This window comes from Pollachius pollachius (assembly GCF_949987615.1).
Source record: "Pollachius pollachius genome assembly, chromosome: 9".
Taxonomy (NCBI): Eukaryota; Metazoa; Chordata; class Actinopteri; order Gadiformes; family Gadidae; genus Pollachius; species Pollachius pollachius.
In genome coordinates, this window is record NC_136942.1 from 16,644,343 (window position 1) to 16,660,758 (window position 16,416).

The 16,416-nt window shown below is 42.5% G+C and overlaps 2 protein-coding genes across 3 annotated transcripts in view; both read left to right on the forward strand.

The window, feature by feature from the left end:
* The first annotated feature begins 6,803 nt into the window (after nt 1–6,803).
* On the forward strand, nt 6,804–14,062 carry herpud1 (homocysteine-inducible, endoplasmic reticulum stress-inducible, ubiquitin-like domain member 1). 2 transcript variants are annotated; one of them, XM_079742615.1, is made up of 8 exons: nt 6,804–7,148; nt 7,906–7,983; nt 8,407–8,484; nt 8,988–9,256; nt 9,394–9,504; nt 9,662–10,033; nt 11,582–11,699; nt 11,954–14,062. In XM_079742615.1, exons 1-8 carry the CDS (start codon nt 6,996–6,998, stop codon nt 12,152–12,154), a joined length of 1,380 nt encoding a protein of 459 aa, XP_079598741.1. In that variant the 5' UTR covers nt 6,804–6,995; the 3' UTR covers nt 12,155–14,062. The 2 variants fall into 2 exon arrangements, with proteins under 2 accessions (XP_079598741.1, XP_079598740.1); XM_079742614.1 differs by having other exon boundaries at nt 11,582–11,687; nt 11,921–14,062.
* Nucleotides 14,063–15,143: 1,081 nt separating this feature from the next.
* The window catches only part of cetp (cholesteryl ester transfer protein, plasma), a gene marked incomplete at both ends in the record, with an annotated part of 4,968 nt that continues 3,695 nt past the window's right edge, over nt 15,144–16,416 (forward strand). Inside the window, 3 exons of the mRNA XM_079742842.1 lie at nt 15,144–15,297; nt 15,497–15,611; nt 15,885–16,016. Of these exons, the coding sequence (XP_079598968.1) occupies nt 15,144–15,297; nt 15,497–15,611; nt 15,885–16,016 (401 nt within the window). The remainder of the gene's footprint in view (nt 15,298–15,496; nt 15,612–15,884; nt 16,017–16,416) is intronic.

The following is a 16,416-nucleotide window of genomic DNA, read 5'->3' on the forward strand; positions in this document are numbered from 1 at the left end:
GTTGTGTGATAACAGATAAATCTAAAGTCATTTTTATATTTCTGACCGGCAATCTGTAAAACCATAAAAAAAATATTGAAGTCAACGATGTGAAACTGTAATAGCAGTTAAACCGCTGGCTAAGAGACCTGCACTGTTATCCTGGGAAGGTTGCAGGCAAGGTTATGATTTAATGGGCCCCTGAGCCAAACCAAGAAAGAACCTCAGGAGAAGTACAACATTTTAATTATTTCCAACGTGCAAATGTACCTTAAGCGTGGTAGGGGAGGGTCTGCCATTCAATATGGACATGGTCTGTCCAGTCCCTAATCGCTTTAGGCTCTTACTGCTTTCATGAAGGTCATACCTAACCCTAGGCCAAACCCTGTTTCTGATGACAGCGTCACCCTATCCCTAACCCTAACCCTAACCCTCAACCCTTAAAGTGAGGGATGGCTTTATAATGCCATCTCTCAACCATTTTCATCTCACTCTCCAACTCTTGACTCTATTGTAAGGACAAACAGAGCCCTGTCAAGCTTTATCCCTACATCCATAAGGCTTTTGAATGGTTGAACCCCTCTTTGAACTGTATCCTCTCGTTTTAATACCTGGAATCTTTCAGGTATTAACCCCTCTTTGAACCTCCTCTTGTTTTAATACCTGGAATCTTTCAGGTATTAACCCCTCTTTGAACTGTATCCACTCGTTTTAATACCTGGAATCTTTTTGAACTGTATCCTCTCGTTTTAATGCCTGGAATCTTTCTTAAAATATTTATTTCTCCTCCACTATGGAGGTAATACTATTTATTCATTAGGCTTAGGCAAGGATTCTTATTATCTGCGGGGCTGATGGTGTGTGTGTGCGCGTGTGTGCTTATTTTTGTTTATTGTATGTACTGTTGGGTATGGACACACCCTGCTGCTCCTCCACATCTGAAGTTCCTAACAGAAAAATAAAGTTATTTTAATTGAATATGGCTACCTGATTGAGCGGTTAAACAACAACATTTTAAGAGAGATTTTTAAATTATATATATTTCGTAGTGCATGAAATGTAGGCCTTACAAGCAGCTCTCTTTAACAGGTTCATTTTGTGGACCCTAGCTATCAATCTATCAAAACTAAATACATACATAAGAATATATTGTAGAATTTAAGCTGCTCGGTATGTCTGGATGGATGTACCTGGGGTGAGCGTTGACAGGATTTACCTTGCCACCTTCCGACACCAACTTCCACCATCGGTGAGCAACGGTAAGCCGGGGTCAGGGGTCTGGGGTCAGGGGTCAGTTTTCCGCTTGGACAACGGCCTTGGTTATCATGGCTACGGCGATGGAAACAGTGTAGCAATCAGCCACTCGGTGATGGGCTCGGTGGGCTCCAACACACCGGAGGCCCCGCTGCACTATGATTTCTACGTTAACAGAGATGTGTGGGGAAGACGCTTCAGACCATCACTGTTTCAGCTGCATTCTGAACCAGAGGTCCATTGGGCACGCTGTGGGGAGTTCCCTGGCTGAGCTTGTTTTCTAGCTTGGCCAAGTGTCACCAAAACATTTCAGGCTGTGCGTGACACTGTGTAGGCACTTTTGTGTTTTGGCCCAGGACTCAGCGATGTTCATGTGAGAAAAATTACCATTTCTGGATTGGTCCCCTGCTACAACCCACGAATGGGCCGAGAGCCACTATTTGAAGACCACTAACTATTCTAGGCAATTATTGCACTCCTGTTTTTTTTCTCGTGAAATAAGCTACTAAGCAACAACATCATTTTGGTTTATTTGATTTTATGTAATACAAATATATAATGTAGTTTAGCATTACAGAATGTAATATCTAATAATATCTAATAATTTAAAAGGTTACTGATGAATGTCTCCTTCTTCCAGGACTCCAGACCTTTGCCCCTGAGCGAGGAGGACGAAGATGATGAAGTGCAGGAGCGCGAGGAGAAGCATAGACCTGTGCAGCCAGGTGCATGATGGGGAAAGGAAGAGGACATGTGCTGCTGAAATGTTCGGCTCCCATCTCAGACTTTCTCTCTCTCTCTCTCTTGAGTAATGGGGCCAGCCTCTCTCTGTCTTCAGATCTGATGTATGCTCCACCTCAGGGAGGTGATCTTGTTTCCGAGACCGCCCTGGATCATCAGTCATGCTGGAATAGGTTTGTTGATAGGACCAAGGGTTGTTTTCTAATTTGTCCCCAATTTGGTCAACATTTTCAGGCTGGTTGTTAATCATTGCCTGAATCTCCTGGCGATGTCATCATGTGTATCACAGGCATCAATGGTCTCTCAGCATCAGCCATTGCAACCAATGGCAAAGTCAAGGGAGATGCATGAACAACTGTGTACCCAAGTCCATTGCAGGACCATGTCCAGACTTGTTGTGAAATACATAGCCATAGGGCTGTTGAATCCAGGATTTCTGACTACTTTTCAAATGCACATGGCTTACTCAAAACATATTTAGGGGCAATTCAATTGCTTACCACAAGCAAATAATATGGCATATTGTTCATCAGATTTTCATCTTGTATGCTATGAGTGCCGACCACAGAATGAAAAAAAGTGTGTGTGTGTGTGTGTGTGTGTGTGTGTGTGTGTGTGTGTGTGTGTATGGGTGTGTGTGTGTGTGTGTGTGTGTATGGGTGTGTGTGTGCGGGTGTGGAACCTAGCAGCCCCAGATCCTCTTCTTCTTCTTCATGGTCTCATTTATTAGCTACATCATCTGAACAATCAATCATACCTTCCACGCCTGAAGATCTAGACGACTGATAATGTAGCTATAGAAGTCACATCCCCAGTCCAATTACACATTATAACACTGCTAGAAGCATCCTATTCACACACACTGAAGTCAGTCTTCATTGAGTTGAAGATCTCTCATCTCCTATGTGTGATATGAAATGCCTGACTGTCTAACTTCCTCCATGTGTTACTTAATCGACAATAATTAAATAATTGAACATTAAACATACCAAACCGAAACACACCACAGCCTCGACAACATTTTTGATGAGAGAGAGCTTTTCTTGATTGCTGTTGTTTGATTGGTTCAATTAGTGACACTGGCTTAACATTTCAGGAATTGTGTTGAGCGCTGCCCTGTGGTGCCAATGTATTGTTAGGCTATGTTTAGATGCTCGCAAGATAACCAATTTGTTGCCATCGCTCACAGCAAAATATTCACAGCTAATTTTTTGCCCGACTGGCACGGACCAGATGGCTCCTTCTTCAGAATGTTCTCCATTTTCTTTCCCTTGGCCACAGGCATCTTGGCTGGAGCCAACATCACTGGAGACCTCAAGGTATCTCTCCTTCTCTCTCTCTCTCTCTCTCCCTCTCTCTCTCTCTCTCTCTCTCTCTCTCTCTCAGTCTGTCCCACCCTCCCTCTCTCTCTCTCTGTTTGTCTCACTTGCTCATGGGTTCTCTCGCTTTTCAAACGCTGTCTGTGAACTTTGTCAAGCTCTGTTTTCTCTGTTGGCTCCTGCGTTTATTAATGTATTAAGGTTAAAAAACAAACGACAAGTCAGGTTAAACAAAGAAATACATTTATCATTATAAAATCTCCTGATTAAACAGCACATTATTTAATCATTGTAAAAGGAGAGCTTTCCAACAAATGCTGTTAGCTTAGATAATTAATTTTCTTATTTTTGGGAACATATATAAGTATATAATCTCTCCCTCTCTCTCTCTCTCTCTCTCTCTCTCTCTCTCTGTCTCTCTCTCTCTGTCACTCTCTCTCTCTCTCTGTCTCTGTCACTCTCTCTCTCTCTGTCTCTCTCTCTCTCTCTCTCTCTCTCTCTCTCTCTCTCTCTCTCTCTCTGTCTCTCTCTCTCTCTCTCTCTGCCTATGTAAGGACAATCTGTACGCCCTCATCGGCTTCTTTGGGAACGGTTCCGGAAGGCATGCCGAGCCGCTCCGAGGCTCCGTCCTGACCTCCATCATTGCCTTCTGCTTCACCCTGATTGATGAGGCCAAGCAGACCAACACAACAGACTTCTGCCAACACTACTATCACAATGTCAGGATGTGACAGATTGAATAGCTACTGTAACTATTGAGACAGATTCTTCACATTAAAGGTAAAATATGCAATAATGTGTTTGAAATGTGCTCTAAAGCACACTCCATGCCATGTAGACGCTAACTTTCAGGCTACAGGGACCTAATATGGTTTGCCATCAGGGACCTAATATGGTTTGCCATCTCCAAACCATCTCCAAATGGTTTGGAGATGGCAAATCTTGCATACCTTTCGTTAGCTATTGGATATCTTAGATCAGGGTCAAGAACCTATAGCTCTAGTCTAGATGCATTCTTGGATCTTTTAGGAGTTACATAAAGCACATACATATGCTGCTACAGGTCTGAGCTCCATCCATTAAGTTCGAAAACAACTAGTTATGGAATGGTATGATTCTCTTCCTGCTGTCTCTCATCCCTCCACCAGAGGGCAGGACTGGGTTGTATCAGGTCTAATGTATTAATGATGGGCTTCAATTGGGACAGGCATAGAGCGGCGCTCTAGGTTACATATGACTACGTTGAAATACAACAGAAATACAACAGTACGTAGGCTGATTTCACATCATGCCACTATTGCAATCGGCACTCCCACCAGACCATGACTCTACAGTTTGAAAAGGTATCATATTTTTGAAGATAACCAAGGATGGTATATTTATATATCTGTTATAAATGCACATCTGTGCGTACTTGTGCATGGTTTTGTATGCGTGTGTTCTAGCGCCGCGTTTGACCTGCAGTTAGGTGTTTGCTTACTCCAGATCAAGAAAAAGGGTCTCTCACATTAACCACAGATTCTTTCTGTATTGTTCTAGCAAACAGTGGTTTTGATGGTGGACCAGACAACATGAACACATCTTCGACTACGGTTCCAACTATAACAACATGTTGGTACACGTACAGTAAGTACACCTAATGTATTCAGGGTCTAAATTGGATCCATTAGCTGTCTGGGGTAGACTAACACTAGAGACATTCTGATATTGTATTCCTCAGGTCAGGGTGCTTGGGGGAGGAGACAGCAGCATGAAGGAGCAGCAGAAAAAGGATTTGGAACCATGTCAACATTTGTATTTTTCCCTCCACCCTCTTGTCACTTCTCTTCACCACCCAGTCTCTTGTTACAATATGCTGTAAAGTTACACGTTGGACAAAGTTCACACATTGGGAACATAGCTGACACTTTGAAAAACCCTCATCCCTTTGTTTATTGTCCTGTTTGTTTTGTTTTTACCAGGCCTACCTTCATTATACAGATAACGTGGGAATGTTGCATCTGTGCTTTGCTTTGTTGATGTGTTATATGCATGTGTTTATTCATGTGTGCGTCCGTGTAGTGGTGTATGTGTATCTAAAGTTAAAGAAATAGTTGTAGTTTTGATTAGCTGATTAGCTGAAACAGAGTAATCTTTATTTGTTGTTCCACCAGGGTGACGACTCTTATCAAGAAGTCCTGCGTTGGTTTCCATGACATCCTCGTGCTTCTGGACATCTCTTGGAGACCTCGGCCTGAAGCGCCCTGAGAGGCACCAGTGAGGCGCCAGTGAGGAACCAGTGAGGCACCCTGAGAACTGGTCCTTCTTTATCTGAGGGACCCACGAGCGACAGAACCACTTGAATTAAAATGAACTAAAGAATTTAAAATCTGTTTGTGCGTGTGTGTGTTGGTGTGTGTCATGGCAGAACCATGCCAATTGGAAGGAGAGGTTGTGTGTCCCAGTGTTCTCTACGTGGCCCCGGCTAGACTCCCTGTCACATGAGCTGAGGCCTTCAGTTCTAATGGTCAGAGGGAACCTAGAGAGTGTTCTCACGTTCTACTGCCAGTGATCTGATCCCTCTCACATTCTACTGCTGCCCTCTGTAATCCAGTCCATAGCTTTGATGAAGCAAATATTTAAGATGCTGAATGCCGATTCTCTATCATTAATTTAAGTTCACATATTTTTTTACAATAATGATGTGGTGAAACATGCCTACCAAATGGATTAATGCTCTCCTATTCATTCTAAATTATCAGATGAGTGTTGTGTTATTATGATGAAAAAGTAACTGTCCTGCCCAAACATAATATTATGGCCTTTGCCATTGGATGGTCTCTGCATTTGGGTTGCTTGATTTATTAATTTTAATGTAAATTGTACATGGTTAGGGCAATTTGATTTATTTTTTTATTTCTCTGAATTAAAGTCAGAATTCTGACTTTAATTCTGAGAATAAAGTCAGAATTATTATAATTCTAAATAAATGTATTCTCAGAGTTCAGATATTATTCTCAGAACTCAATTCTGAGAATAAAATCAGAACTGAGAATAAAACAACGAATTTATTATTAGAATTCTAATTTAATCTCAGAATTCTCAGAACTATAAAATTAACACATGTGGCCCTAATTCTTCCGTAGTATTGTATTTCTTGATTTACACATGAACAATATTAACTTCATATTTCTAACCACTTAATTTACTTCACCCGAACGATTTACTTATATTTCTTTACTTTTACTGAGGACAATAGTTTAGGCCTATGTATTTGTCCACTAGACGATGGCCTATCAATCCTATTGTGGTCGATGAAATTCAGAAATCAACAGCGAAATTCCATCGTTGACTTTCCAAAAACAAATGTATGCATTCTCGTGCCCGTTGCACAAGGTTGCACCCGAAGGTGATTCAGGTTGGGCTGGATATGTGTGACGGAATCGCGCATGCGTGTTGGAGTTGTGTTTCCTCAAGCCTCCACGTCCGAGCAGAGTAGCAATAGCCAATCAGCAGAAGCCACCGTGTGTTTGGAAACAACATTCTTTGGTGAAATAGTCGCGTGTCCCTGCGACATCCGCCAGCGTCAGCACATTTGAATAAGTGTAAATTCAGTCGGATGAGTTCATATTCTTGCTCAGCCGTACTTCTATCGTACCCAATTTACAAATTGCAGCGAGTACATTGGATAAGGTCAGACTGGTCTGAGCTCGAAGGCATACAATGGACCGAGGAGGAATCCAACAAAGGGCCATCACGCTTGTGATAAAAACGCCCAGTCAAGCTTACGGGGATCAAACCATCGAAGGGGTTAATCTGGATTGGACTGTCAATGATTTAAAAGTGCACTTGTCAACAGTGTACCCAGACAAACCGGTGAGTTACCGACTGAACCGCTAGCTATAATGCTGGCAGAGCTAACTTTAATGTCCGATAGTTGCTTGATATGTAATCAACTGTTTGTCTGCTGACGGTTAACAGTAAAGCACATCTTGTCGCAGCATAGCACACAGCGGGGAAGTAAACATTGTCCTAATTAGCTGATGATTTTGCTTGTCAACCAAGGGATGAATGGATTAATGTATTTGCCTTACATCATGTTAGAAAGACGAGATGCCTGTGTCTGCGACAACAACACACACCAGCCTCTTCTCACAGGCTGTTGATGGGGATTGTTTAGAGCAATACTAAATGGGTACAGAGATCAAATGTTCTGCATCGTCTTAGTAGAGTACACAGTACACACAAGGGAAAAGACACCTGTTGGGCTACCTGAAGTAACCAATTGGGTAGGGGTCGAGCCTAGACAGAGCTGTAGCATTGTATTGTTATTTGCGTTTAGACACGTTTCTGGGTAAACAGACAAAACCAGTTTTTTTAACCAACATTTCTAACCGAAAAGGCATAAATAACAGTCTAGAGTACTAACATTACTTTTGTCAACAGGTCTAATATTCTGTAAATAGTTTTTGCAAAAAAGTTTGTTTGACTGAGGCAAACCCCTTCCTATGAAACCTTAAATTTCTTTCTATCTGATTTGCATATGAAGAAAGTGGCATTGCCATAGTGACTTTGTCCTGCAGGGCGTTAATTGTTGTTTTCAACAATTTCTTACCTTTTGTTTTCTAAACAGGCGGTGGGTGAGCAGAGGCTGATCTATGCAGGCAAACTACTGCCCAACCATCTTCACCTAAAAGATCTCTTCAAACAGGTACTTTATAATCCTCTGTAAGACCGGGAGTGTAAATAAGAAAAGTCAACAAGTCCTTTTTATCAGAGCAGTAAAAAATACGTTATAGGTTTAAAAATGTTGGAGAAAACTGTGATCCTATTTGATGCTATAATATATTATAAATCGTTTTATTACTGAGAGAGAGAGGGAGGGAGAGTGTCACTCTTGCCAGTGACACATATACACAGAGCAATCCTACTGCTTAACTTGTTCCCAAGCAATTAAAGGAGCTATAAACGTTTTACTTTGATATTGCATCCACTAATACCTATATACATAATAATAACTTTTTTTTATGGTTTTGAATGGATATCTGCGTCTTAGAATATATTCTAGGCCTTTTATGTGTTGGTGTGTGTGAGTGCCACGTAGTCTTACTGGAGTGTCTCCCTTCTGTCCTAGACGGACTGCACTCCCACGCTGCACCTGGTGTGTTCTGTCAGGAACCCCGCCGATAACCAGCTGGGAGCACGACCAAAAGTAAGTAGGACATCCTATGAAGAATGATTAGTAAAACAGGTTTCCCAAAAAGGGGCGTGGTTAAAGTATGTTTTATTAAAACTTAACTGCAGTAGGGAAATAAACAAACAATAAAGCATCTGTTTAAAAGTCCCTTATTTCAATAAGATTTAGTAAGTAGTAGCCTTTCTTTGGCTTCTATCTCCACACGGTAGGCTATGTTACAGTTTGTTACAGTTTACAGTCTGAACAGAAAAGTACAGCCAGTCATAGCCGTAACTGAAACATAAGTTTCAGGTCAACACTTCTTGGTCCCTAAGCGAGTAAGGTAATACGGGGCTGGGCCAAGAGGAAGTGGAAGAGGAAGTGATTTATTCACTGAGGCGAGGACAGTGAGTGTGTCTTCAGGGACCATGTTAGACGCGTGTTGGCATAGAAGGAACATGCACCTAGATGTATTGACATTCATTTGGCTGTGTAGATGGTGGTCGTTGTCATTCCTACCATACTATTTTCCTCCACAGGTCAGAGAGGTACAACCTCTTCATCCTCATCCTCCCATCACCTCCAGACCCCCACCCACGGCACAGAGCCCCCTGGGCAGCTCCGGGTCCAGGCCTCAGCCTGCCTCAGCCTCTTCTCCCCCCGGAGCCAGCTCCTCCTCCGGAGCGCGGGCCGCTGCCCGACCCGACGTGGCCTCGGTCCCATCAGAGCTGAGGCAGCGGAGGGTCACCCCCGCGGGGTCTGGTTCAGCCCCGGTTCCCAGAGATACACCCGCTGCGGCGTCCAGAATGTGAGTCAATCATTTGTTTTGTGGGACTTGAATATGGTGGCGGGCTAACTGGAATGCTCAGAAATCCATTAGGCTGGTTGGCACTTTAGAGGACAGCTCATGAAGCTCAGGTTCTCCTCCCCATGGTTCCTCTCCAGGCCCGGCCCGGGGAACATGGCCCAGCCCACCTTCCCCACGTTCTCCCTGTACAGCCCCCAGCAGCTCCTGTGGCTGCAGCACATCTACGCCAGACAGTACTACATGCAGTAGTGAGTCCTCGCAAGAACACCACAATTTGGCAATGGAAATTGAAATGATATATTTGTCTGACATTATATTTGTTACAGACTCGATTGACAGTCCAATGGCTGGCCAATTAGATTTCAACCCCCCCCTGACCCTTGCGTTCCTGTGTTCCACCAATAGCCACGCGGCGATGGCGGCGGCGGGTTCCACGTCGCTGGCGCCAGCTGCCACCCCTGCCCTGCACCCCCCCGTTCTCGCTCACCAAGCACCGGTCCCCGCCCACTTACCCAATCCGAATCCCATCGACAACCTCCCGGCCAATCAGAATCCAGCACCGGACGCTCCTTTCATCAACCCCGGTGCTGCCAATCAAAACATGCGAATGAACGCACAGGGAGGGGCGGTGATGGAGGACGAGGACGAGGTGGAGCGGGATTGGCTGGACTGGATGTACTCGGCCGCCCGATTGGGCGTCTTGCTGATGATCGTGTACTTCAACTCCAGCCTGAGTCGGTTTATGCTGGTGATGGGCGCCCTTGTACTGATGTACCTGTGAGTATCTCGTCCTGTCACCTGAAGGGACTATAAATCACACACAACTCCTACCCAACCAGTCCATTGAGTCTAGCATAGGGAGTTAAAGTGCATTATCTATCTACTGTTTGCATATGTTTTGGTTCATTTGTGAGCCAACACCCAATTTAGAAGCTGTGGTAAACATCTGTGTGGCAGGATGTGGGTAGTTCCTGTAACTTCCCTTTCTCGAATATGAAATTCAGCTGCATTTCTGAGCCAGTGGATTATGAACAACTTTAAACAATAATCTATCAAGGTAGATTTAGATTAGTGTGTGTGTGTGTGTGTGTGTGTGTGTGTGTGTGTGTGTGTTATTTAATGGGGACTCAATAGTTGAAAAACGGCTCTTGAGATACAGAAAATTAGTTCCTTTGCCATTGGGGAATTTTTAGCCTCTAAAGTCAATGTTTGTGAATGTGGAAATTCACACCTTATGTTCTGTCTTCATCCCTTATTTGTCACATTCTCAGCATAACATTTGTTATTCATCCCCTTAAAATTGTGAAACTTGGGTTTTGTTTTCTGTTATTTAAAAAACCCATCATAAAATGGAAACATTGAGCAATGCAACAGAATGTGGCACAAAGCATTTTAGAGACCTGCTGGGACACTGCTGACACCGGGCAGTGGATCTGAGTCAATGCAGTACAGGTTGAACTCCATGGCTGAAGAACCAGAGGGAAGAAACCTTGACAAGGAACATGTCTACACAATCAATAATGGCAAAATATCATGAAAAGCTCAATTGAGAGCAGTAAAAAAAGACTATACAATACTTTTGCAACATTAATGCAGTACAGTAAAAGTCAATTGGGTCTTTATAAAACAGCTCCTGGATGGGGGAGTCAAGTGTTATGCATTTATAATGGTGCGTTCAAGGACCTTGTTGTTCTATTCCACACATGGCCTATTCTCACACACTGTCCCCATTTCATCATCCCTGTGTGTGTGTGTGTGTGTGTGTGTGTGTGTGTGTGTGTGTGTGTGTGTGTGTGTGTGTGTGTGTGTGTGTGTGTGTGTGTGTGTGTGTGTGTGTGTGTGTGTGTGTGTGTGTGAAGGTCACAGCCTTATCTGTGTGAGCACGCGTGGCAGTCTCAGTATGTTGTTAATGATTACCCCCACCTAGTGGCTGTCAGCTGTCGGACCAGAAGCGCCCGTGGCTTTCCTTTCCGATCGCTTTCTTCATTTATTTTTTTTGTTAATAAATAGCCTTCCTCATATTCATTCCTTTCCTATTTTGTTCTTCAATGTCGCCTGCACTCTCTTTCTCGCTCTCTCTCGCCTCCCACCTGCCTTTTCAATGGAACGTGAACAATGGGGAATGGAACCATGTCAAAAATGTGTTGGAAGAAAACAGTGGCTGCTGAAAGGCTTTGCTTTTAGACAACAATCGCAACCCTGTTCTTGGAGATATTCCATCAGGGCTAGCCTCTGAGAGGCAGAAAAAATAAAATATATAAATACATAAAAGAATATACAGCGATGGAAATGACTCATCACTGTTTTGTGTTCCCCTCCCTGCAGACATACAGCCGGCTGGTTCCCCTTCCGGAGAAGAGCTGCCAATGTGCTGCAGCAGCAGCAGCAGCAGCAGCAGCAGCTGGAAGCCCTACACAATCAACAGAACCAGGTAAGATCCATGGTGCATGCTGCTCATCATGTCCATGAGTAGGGTTTCTTTTTAATCAGAACGGCAAAAAAATGTATACCTGCAACAAAAAAAAAATACTACATAGATAATTTATTCTAGCAACTTATTGCACAAAACCAACCATTGCTGTTTGTAAAGGTATTTTATAAAGGATGAAATAAAAAGGCATTTTTGTAAATCCCTTCAATTCGGATTTGCTTTTCTCTGGCCAGGCAGTGGAAGAGCCTGCTGATGTAGAGAGGGAGGAGCCTGTCCACGCAGGGGAGGAGCCTGTCCACGCAGGGGAGGAGCCTGTCCACGCAGGGGTGGCCCCTGAAGAGCAGGGACCCATGGCCGCTGTGCTGGTGCCTCCGTACAGGGTGTCTGCCGTGTGGACGGCCTGGGTGTTCTTCAAATCCTTCTTTTCCTCACTCGTACCGGAAGCACCACGAGGTGTAGCCAACTAACCATCAGCCAACCCCTGGACGGTCCCCACTCCTTTCCAATGGACTGAATCATGCTGAAGAAGCCATGGCATGTTTAGAAAAAATAACTTTAAGATCCTCATGCAGTGAAAATGATTCTAAAAGGACCCACTTCAACGGGACCAATTGCTACACGGGAAACCAATCGTTTTGAGAGGATAAACGAAAACGCTGTCATGCCAGCAATAAAAAGCAACCGACCGAGCCCTAGATCAGTCAAGAAAAAAAAAACGTGGGACACAAAACAGCTTTGTGAATACGATGCATACCTCTTTTTGCAATGATCAATGTGATGCCAACAGATGGCAGCACAGAGCTTTAGTATCTGTGCAGGTTTGGTGGGGTTCAGCTAGAAGTCTTCGTCTTCCTTTTGAAACATGTTCATGTCTGCTATAGGCCTTGGAGGTATTTTTTGATAATGGAGAATACTGTACACATTAACCATCGGAAAAAGGGCATTGATGTTGTGTATTTGAAGTCAAAACTAACCCTAAACAGAAGGATCCTGTAATGGCCTCGTCTTCAGATATAATACTTCTATGTTCACTGTTATTGAAACAATAATCAACAGGGAAAACTAGCTTCCATTTAGGTGATGACTCTTGGTGTTGTAATGTAGAGACATGTTATCGGCTCCCTTATAGCAGCCAATGACAGCAGCTATAGTGTTAGCTATGCTAGGTAGCAACACACCATGCCTCTAGTCACCTATCCAACTAGCCCTGGACATGGGAGGTCCTATGGCATTCTTTTTAATCTTGGTCCATCACTTAAATTTATTATTTCAAAAGAATAGAATCATCCTTTCATATCTTACCAATATTCTCTTTGGATATGTCTATGGTGTGTCCTAAACTCTAAAGACATTTATATTTTCAATTGTGTTCATAAGACATGCATGTCTGTATCTAAAACTGGGTCGAAACGTATCAGACATTTGACCTACAGCAGATAACATGTTTTGACCAGCCTTAAAAAAGAAACTTTTCATGAATTTATTTTGCTCATAAATATGATTCCTAAGGTATCTACCGAAAGCTGATTGTGACCAAACACAGGCTTGAGCACTTTCTGTTTCTGCCAAATGCTCCGGTTTGTACATATATACATATTGTGTGTAGTTTTTATATTGGCATAAACAAGAAAGAAATGATGTATACCTAATATAAGGATGATAATATAAATGTATCTTCACACAGCACTTTACACCATCTATTCTTCTTATGCAAGTTTTTCTGGAGAGTTCTAACCTGACATCAGTTGAAATTTATTTAGGGTAGAGCGGATCAGAGGATTTAATCTAAAACAAAAAGGTTAAAAATGGGACCATGCTAAATAAAGTTATACATAATATTGTTATGATACTTGGATAGAACAGAACCAGCTCTCAAATGAAGATGGATACCTTCAGAATATGGTTGAGTCATGTTTTTAAGCTAGTTGTATGCGCACAAACAAAGTAAACAGAAACCTGAAGGTCGTTGATTGTGTTCTTTATGCAGACAGGACACTTTTAAGAATCAAAACGGACCTTGCTTTACCTAAAAATCGACTGTTTCATGAGTGCCGCCATCTGTCAAATACGTGATTTTTATTTTGTTGTAATCTGAGCAGATATCACTTAGTTCTGCTTTTTAAAAGCCTTTCAAGGTCGATTTAATTTAATAACATAAAAATAATTTGGGAAAATAGTCGGTTTTAAGAGTTTAAACATTGTTTTAGACCATTTCATAAATTTAGTCAGTGTTTTATCAACTGTATTGTATTTTTTATTTGCTCTCTGTTTCTCTATGTACATTGTAAATGCTAATCAGTTTTAGCTTGCAATTTTCATGGTTTCTCGATGGGGGCGGGGTAATATTGATGCAATAAATGTTGTGTTGAAAGGAATTTAACTTGGTTGTTTTTTTGTTGTTTGTTTGCCCTAAACGTGTCGAAAAAATAGCAAGTTGAATAGTTTACAGCAAGGCAGAGTGGGTTTGTTGACTCTGTGTTGTAGTGCCATTAACCATGTCTAATAATATTAACATTAATAATATTCATATATATTTGGGCATGATTGCTTCACAATTAATATAATCTCTGTTAATGCTGACCATGAAATTAAAGCAAAAAAAGATGGGTTGAACACATACTAACTTGCTCACTGTTTATCAACGTAGCTTTCTTTAGCATGTTTTTTGCAGAGCAGCTTCGGAAAAATGTCTATAAATTGGATCTCATCTAACGTTTGTGTGTGTGAGGATACTGAATGTGTCTTTATATTGGACTGTATTTACTGCCCTGCAGTAACCTCCATAGCATAGATATAGCTTCCACTTTCGGAGCCCCCCCCCCCCCTTCCCCTCTATGTATAGGTACACACACACACACACACACACACACACACACACGTTATCTTACATCATGGGTCATTTTGATTGACACAGACACAAACATCTGTGAGGGCTGTAATCAGTTCCATTGTTCTAACATTACTGGCACTCTCATCAAAACTTTTGTTGTCTTTTTGTTTTTTAATTGTATTTGTTTCCATGGTAGTCTCTTCATTGACTGTACCTTCATTTCCCTATCTTCCCCTCCCCTCTTTCTCAGCTGTTTGTTCTACCTTCCTATGAACAACCCTAAAACCCAAAGTCCAGGGGAAGGTAAACCAAATGAGAGGGCAATGACTGGACGGTTGGGGGACATGTTGTCGGGGAAGGCTTTTTTTCTTCCATAGTGGTGTGTTCGTTTGACAGATGAAATAATTATAGGACTGTCAACGTGTTGGGTTCTTTGTAGCGCGATTAGAATTAAATTGGCATTTGTTAGTGAGTGAAGGGGCCTTTCACAGAGTGGAATAGCAGACGCTAGGAGAGCGGTTTGCGAAGCGCTTGGTGTGTGTGTGTGTGTGTGTGTGTGTGTGTGTGTGTGTGTGTGTGTGTGTGTGTGTGTGTGTGTGTGAGAGAGGTCCCGCCACAACTAAACAATGCCTGGAGATGTGGTTCCTCTGCTGGTGCTGCTGCTGTGTGTCCAGGCAGTGTATGGAGCCTCCCAGCACAAGGGCTGCATGCCAGACCCGGCCTCTGCCTACCGCTTCACCGGGACAGTCTGCCGCCTCACCTACCCCGCAGCGGCTGTCCGTGAGTCACTCAACAACCCTAACCCTGAACCCTCTTTTGGTGGTCTTTCCATTGCAAGTTATATTTTATAAATATAATAATACCATATAAAATATATTTTCTTTTTCAAAGAGGTTTAATATGAAGAATAATTTGGCCTGCACAACTGAGTGGAGAACCATTCCATCCTAGTATGCATGCGTGTCTTTGTGTTCTACAGTGAATGAGAAAACCACTGAAGTGATTGAGGCAGCTTTCCAACACGCCAGATACCCCAAAATAACTGGAGAGAAGTCAATACTTTTCATTGGCAAAGTCAAATATGGCCTGGACAAGTGGGTGTGAACACACACGCACAGACACAAACACAAACTGGCTGTGCAACAAACAAACAAAAGGCTAACAGTGTTTGCTAATGATGAAATTGAATGATAAAATTTAACAAATTGATTACAGCAACGCTGTTTCTGATTGGGTGCTGGGAAGGGGAACAAGTCAAATTAATCTAAATTAACTACTGCTACTGCGCAAAAAAACAAATATAACATGTCTAGTTATGATTAATAATGGAATGATCTAATGATTTTGTTTGCTTTCCTCCTCACCAGTCTTGAGATCCACAACCTGTCCATTGGTCAGAGCGAGTTTGAACTGCGTCCACCCAATGGCATTGGCATGAAAATCAGCAACGTGTCTGCAGTGTTCAGGGGAACACTTAACTATGGATACGGCAGCTGGCTGTGAGTGTGTGTGTGTGTGTGTGTGTGTGTGTGTGTGTGTGTGTGTGTGTGTGTGTGTGTGTATTTGTGGGTGTGTGTGTGTGTGTGTGTGTGTGTGTGTGTGTGTGTGTGTGTGTGTGTGTGTGTGTGTGTGCGTGCGTGTGTGTGTGTGTGTGTGTTTGAGAGAGATATAGCAAAATATATTAATATTATAGTGATTTGTATTTTAATCACAAATTGTGAATCTAAAAAATTGTGGAACAAGGAATATTTGCTAGACATATACTGTATATCGTAAAGTATAGCTATAGCAGGGTATCCTGTGTGTCTGACTCTCTGTTATTGTATTTCTGTAAACGGGTCATTGATTTGAATTAGGATGATTTATTGCTTCCAAATACCAATAACTAGCACAACTGAT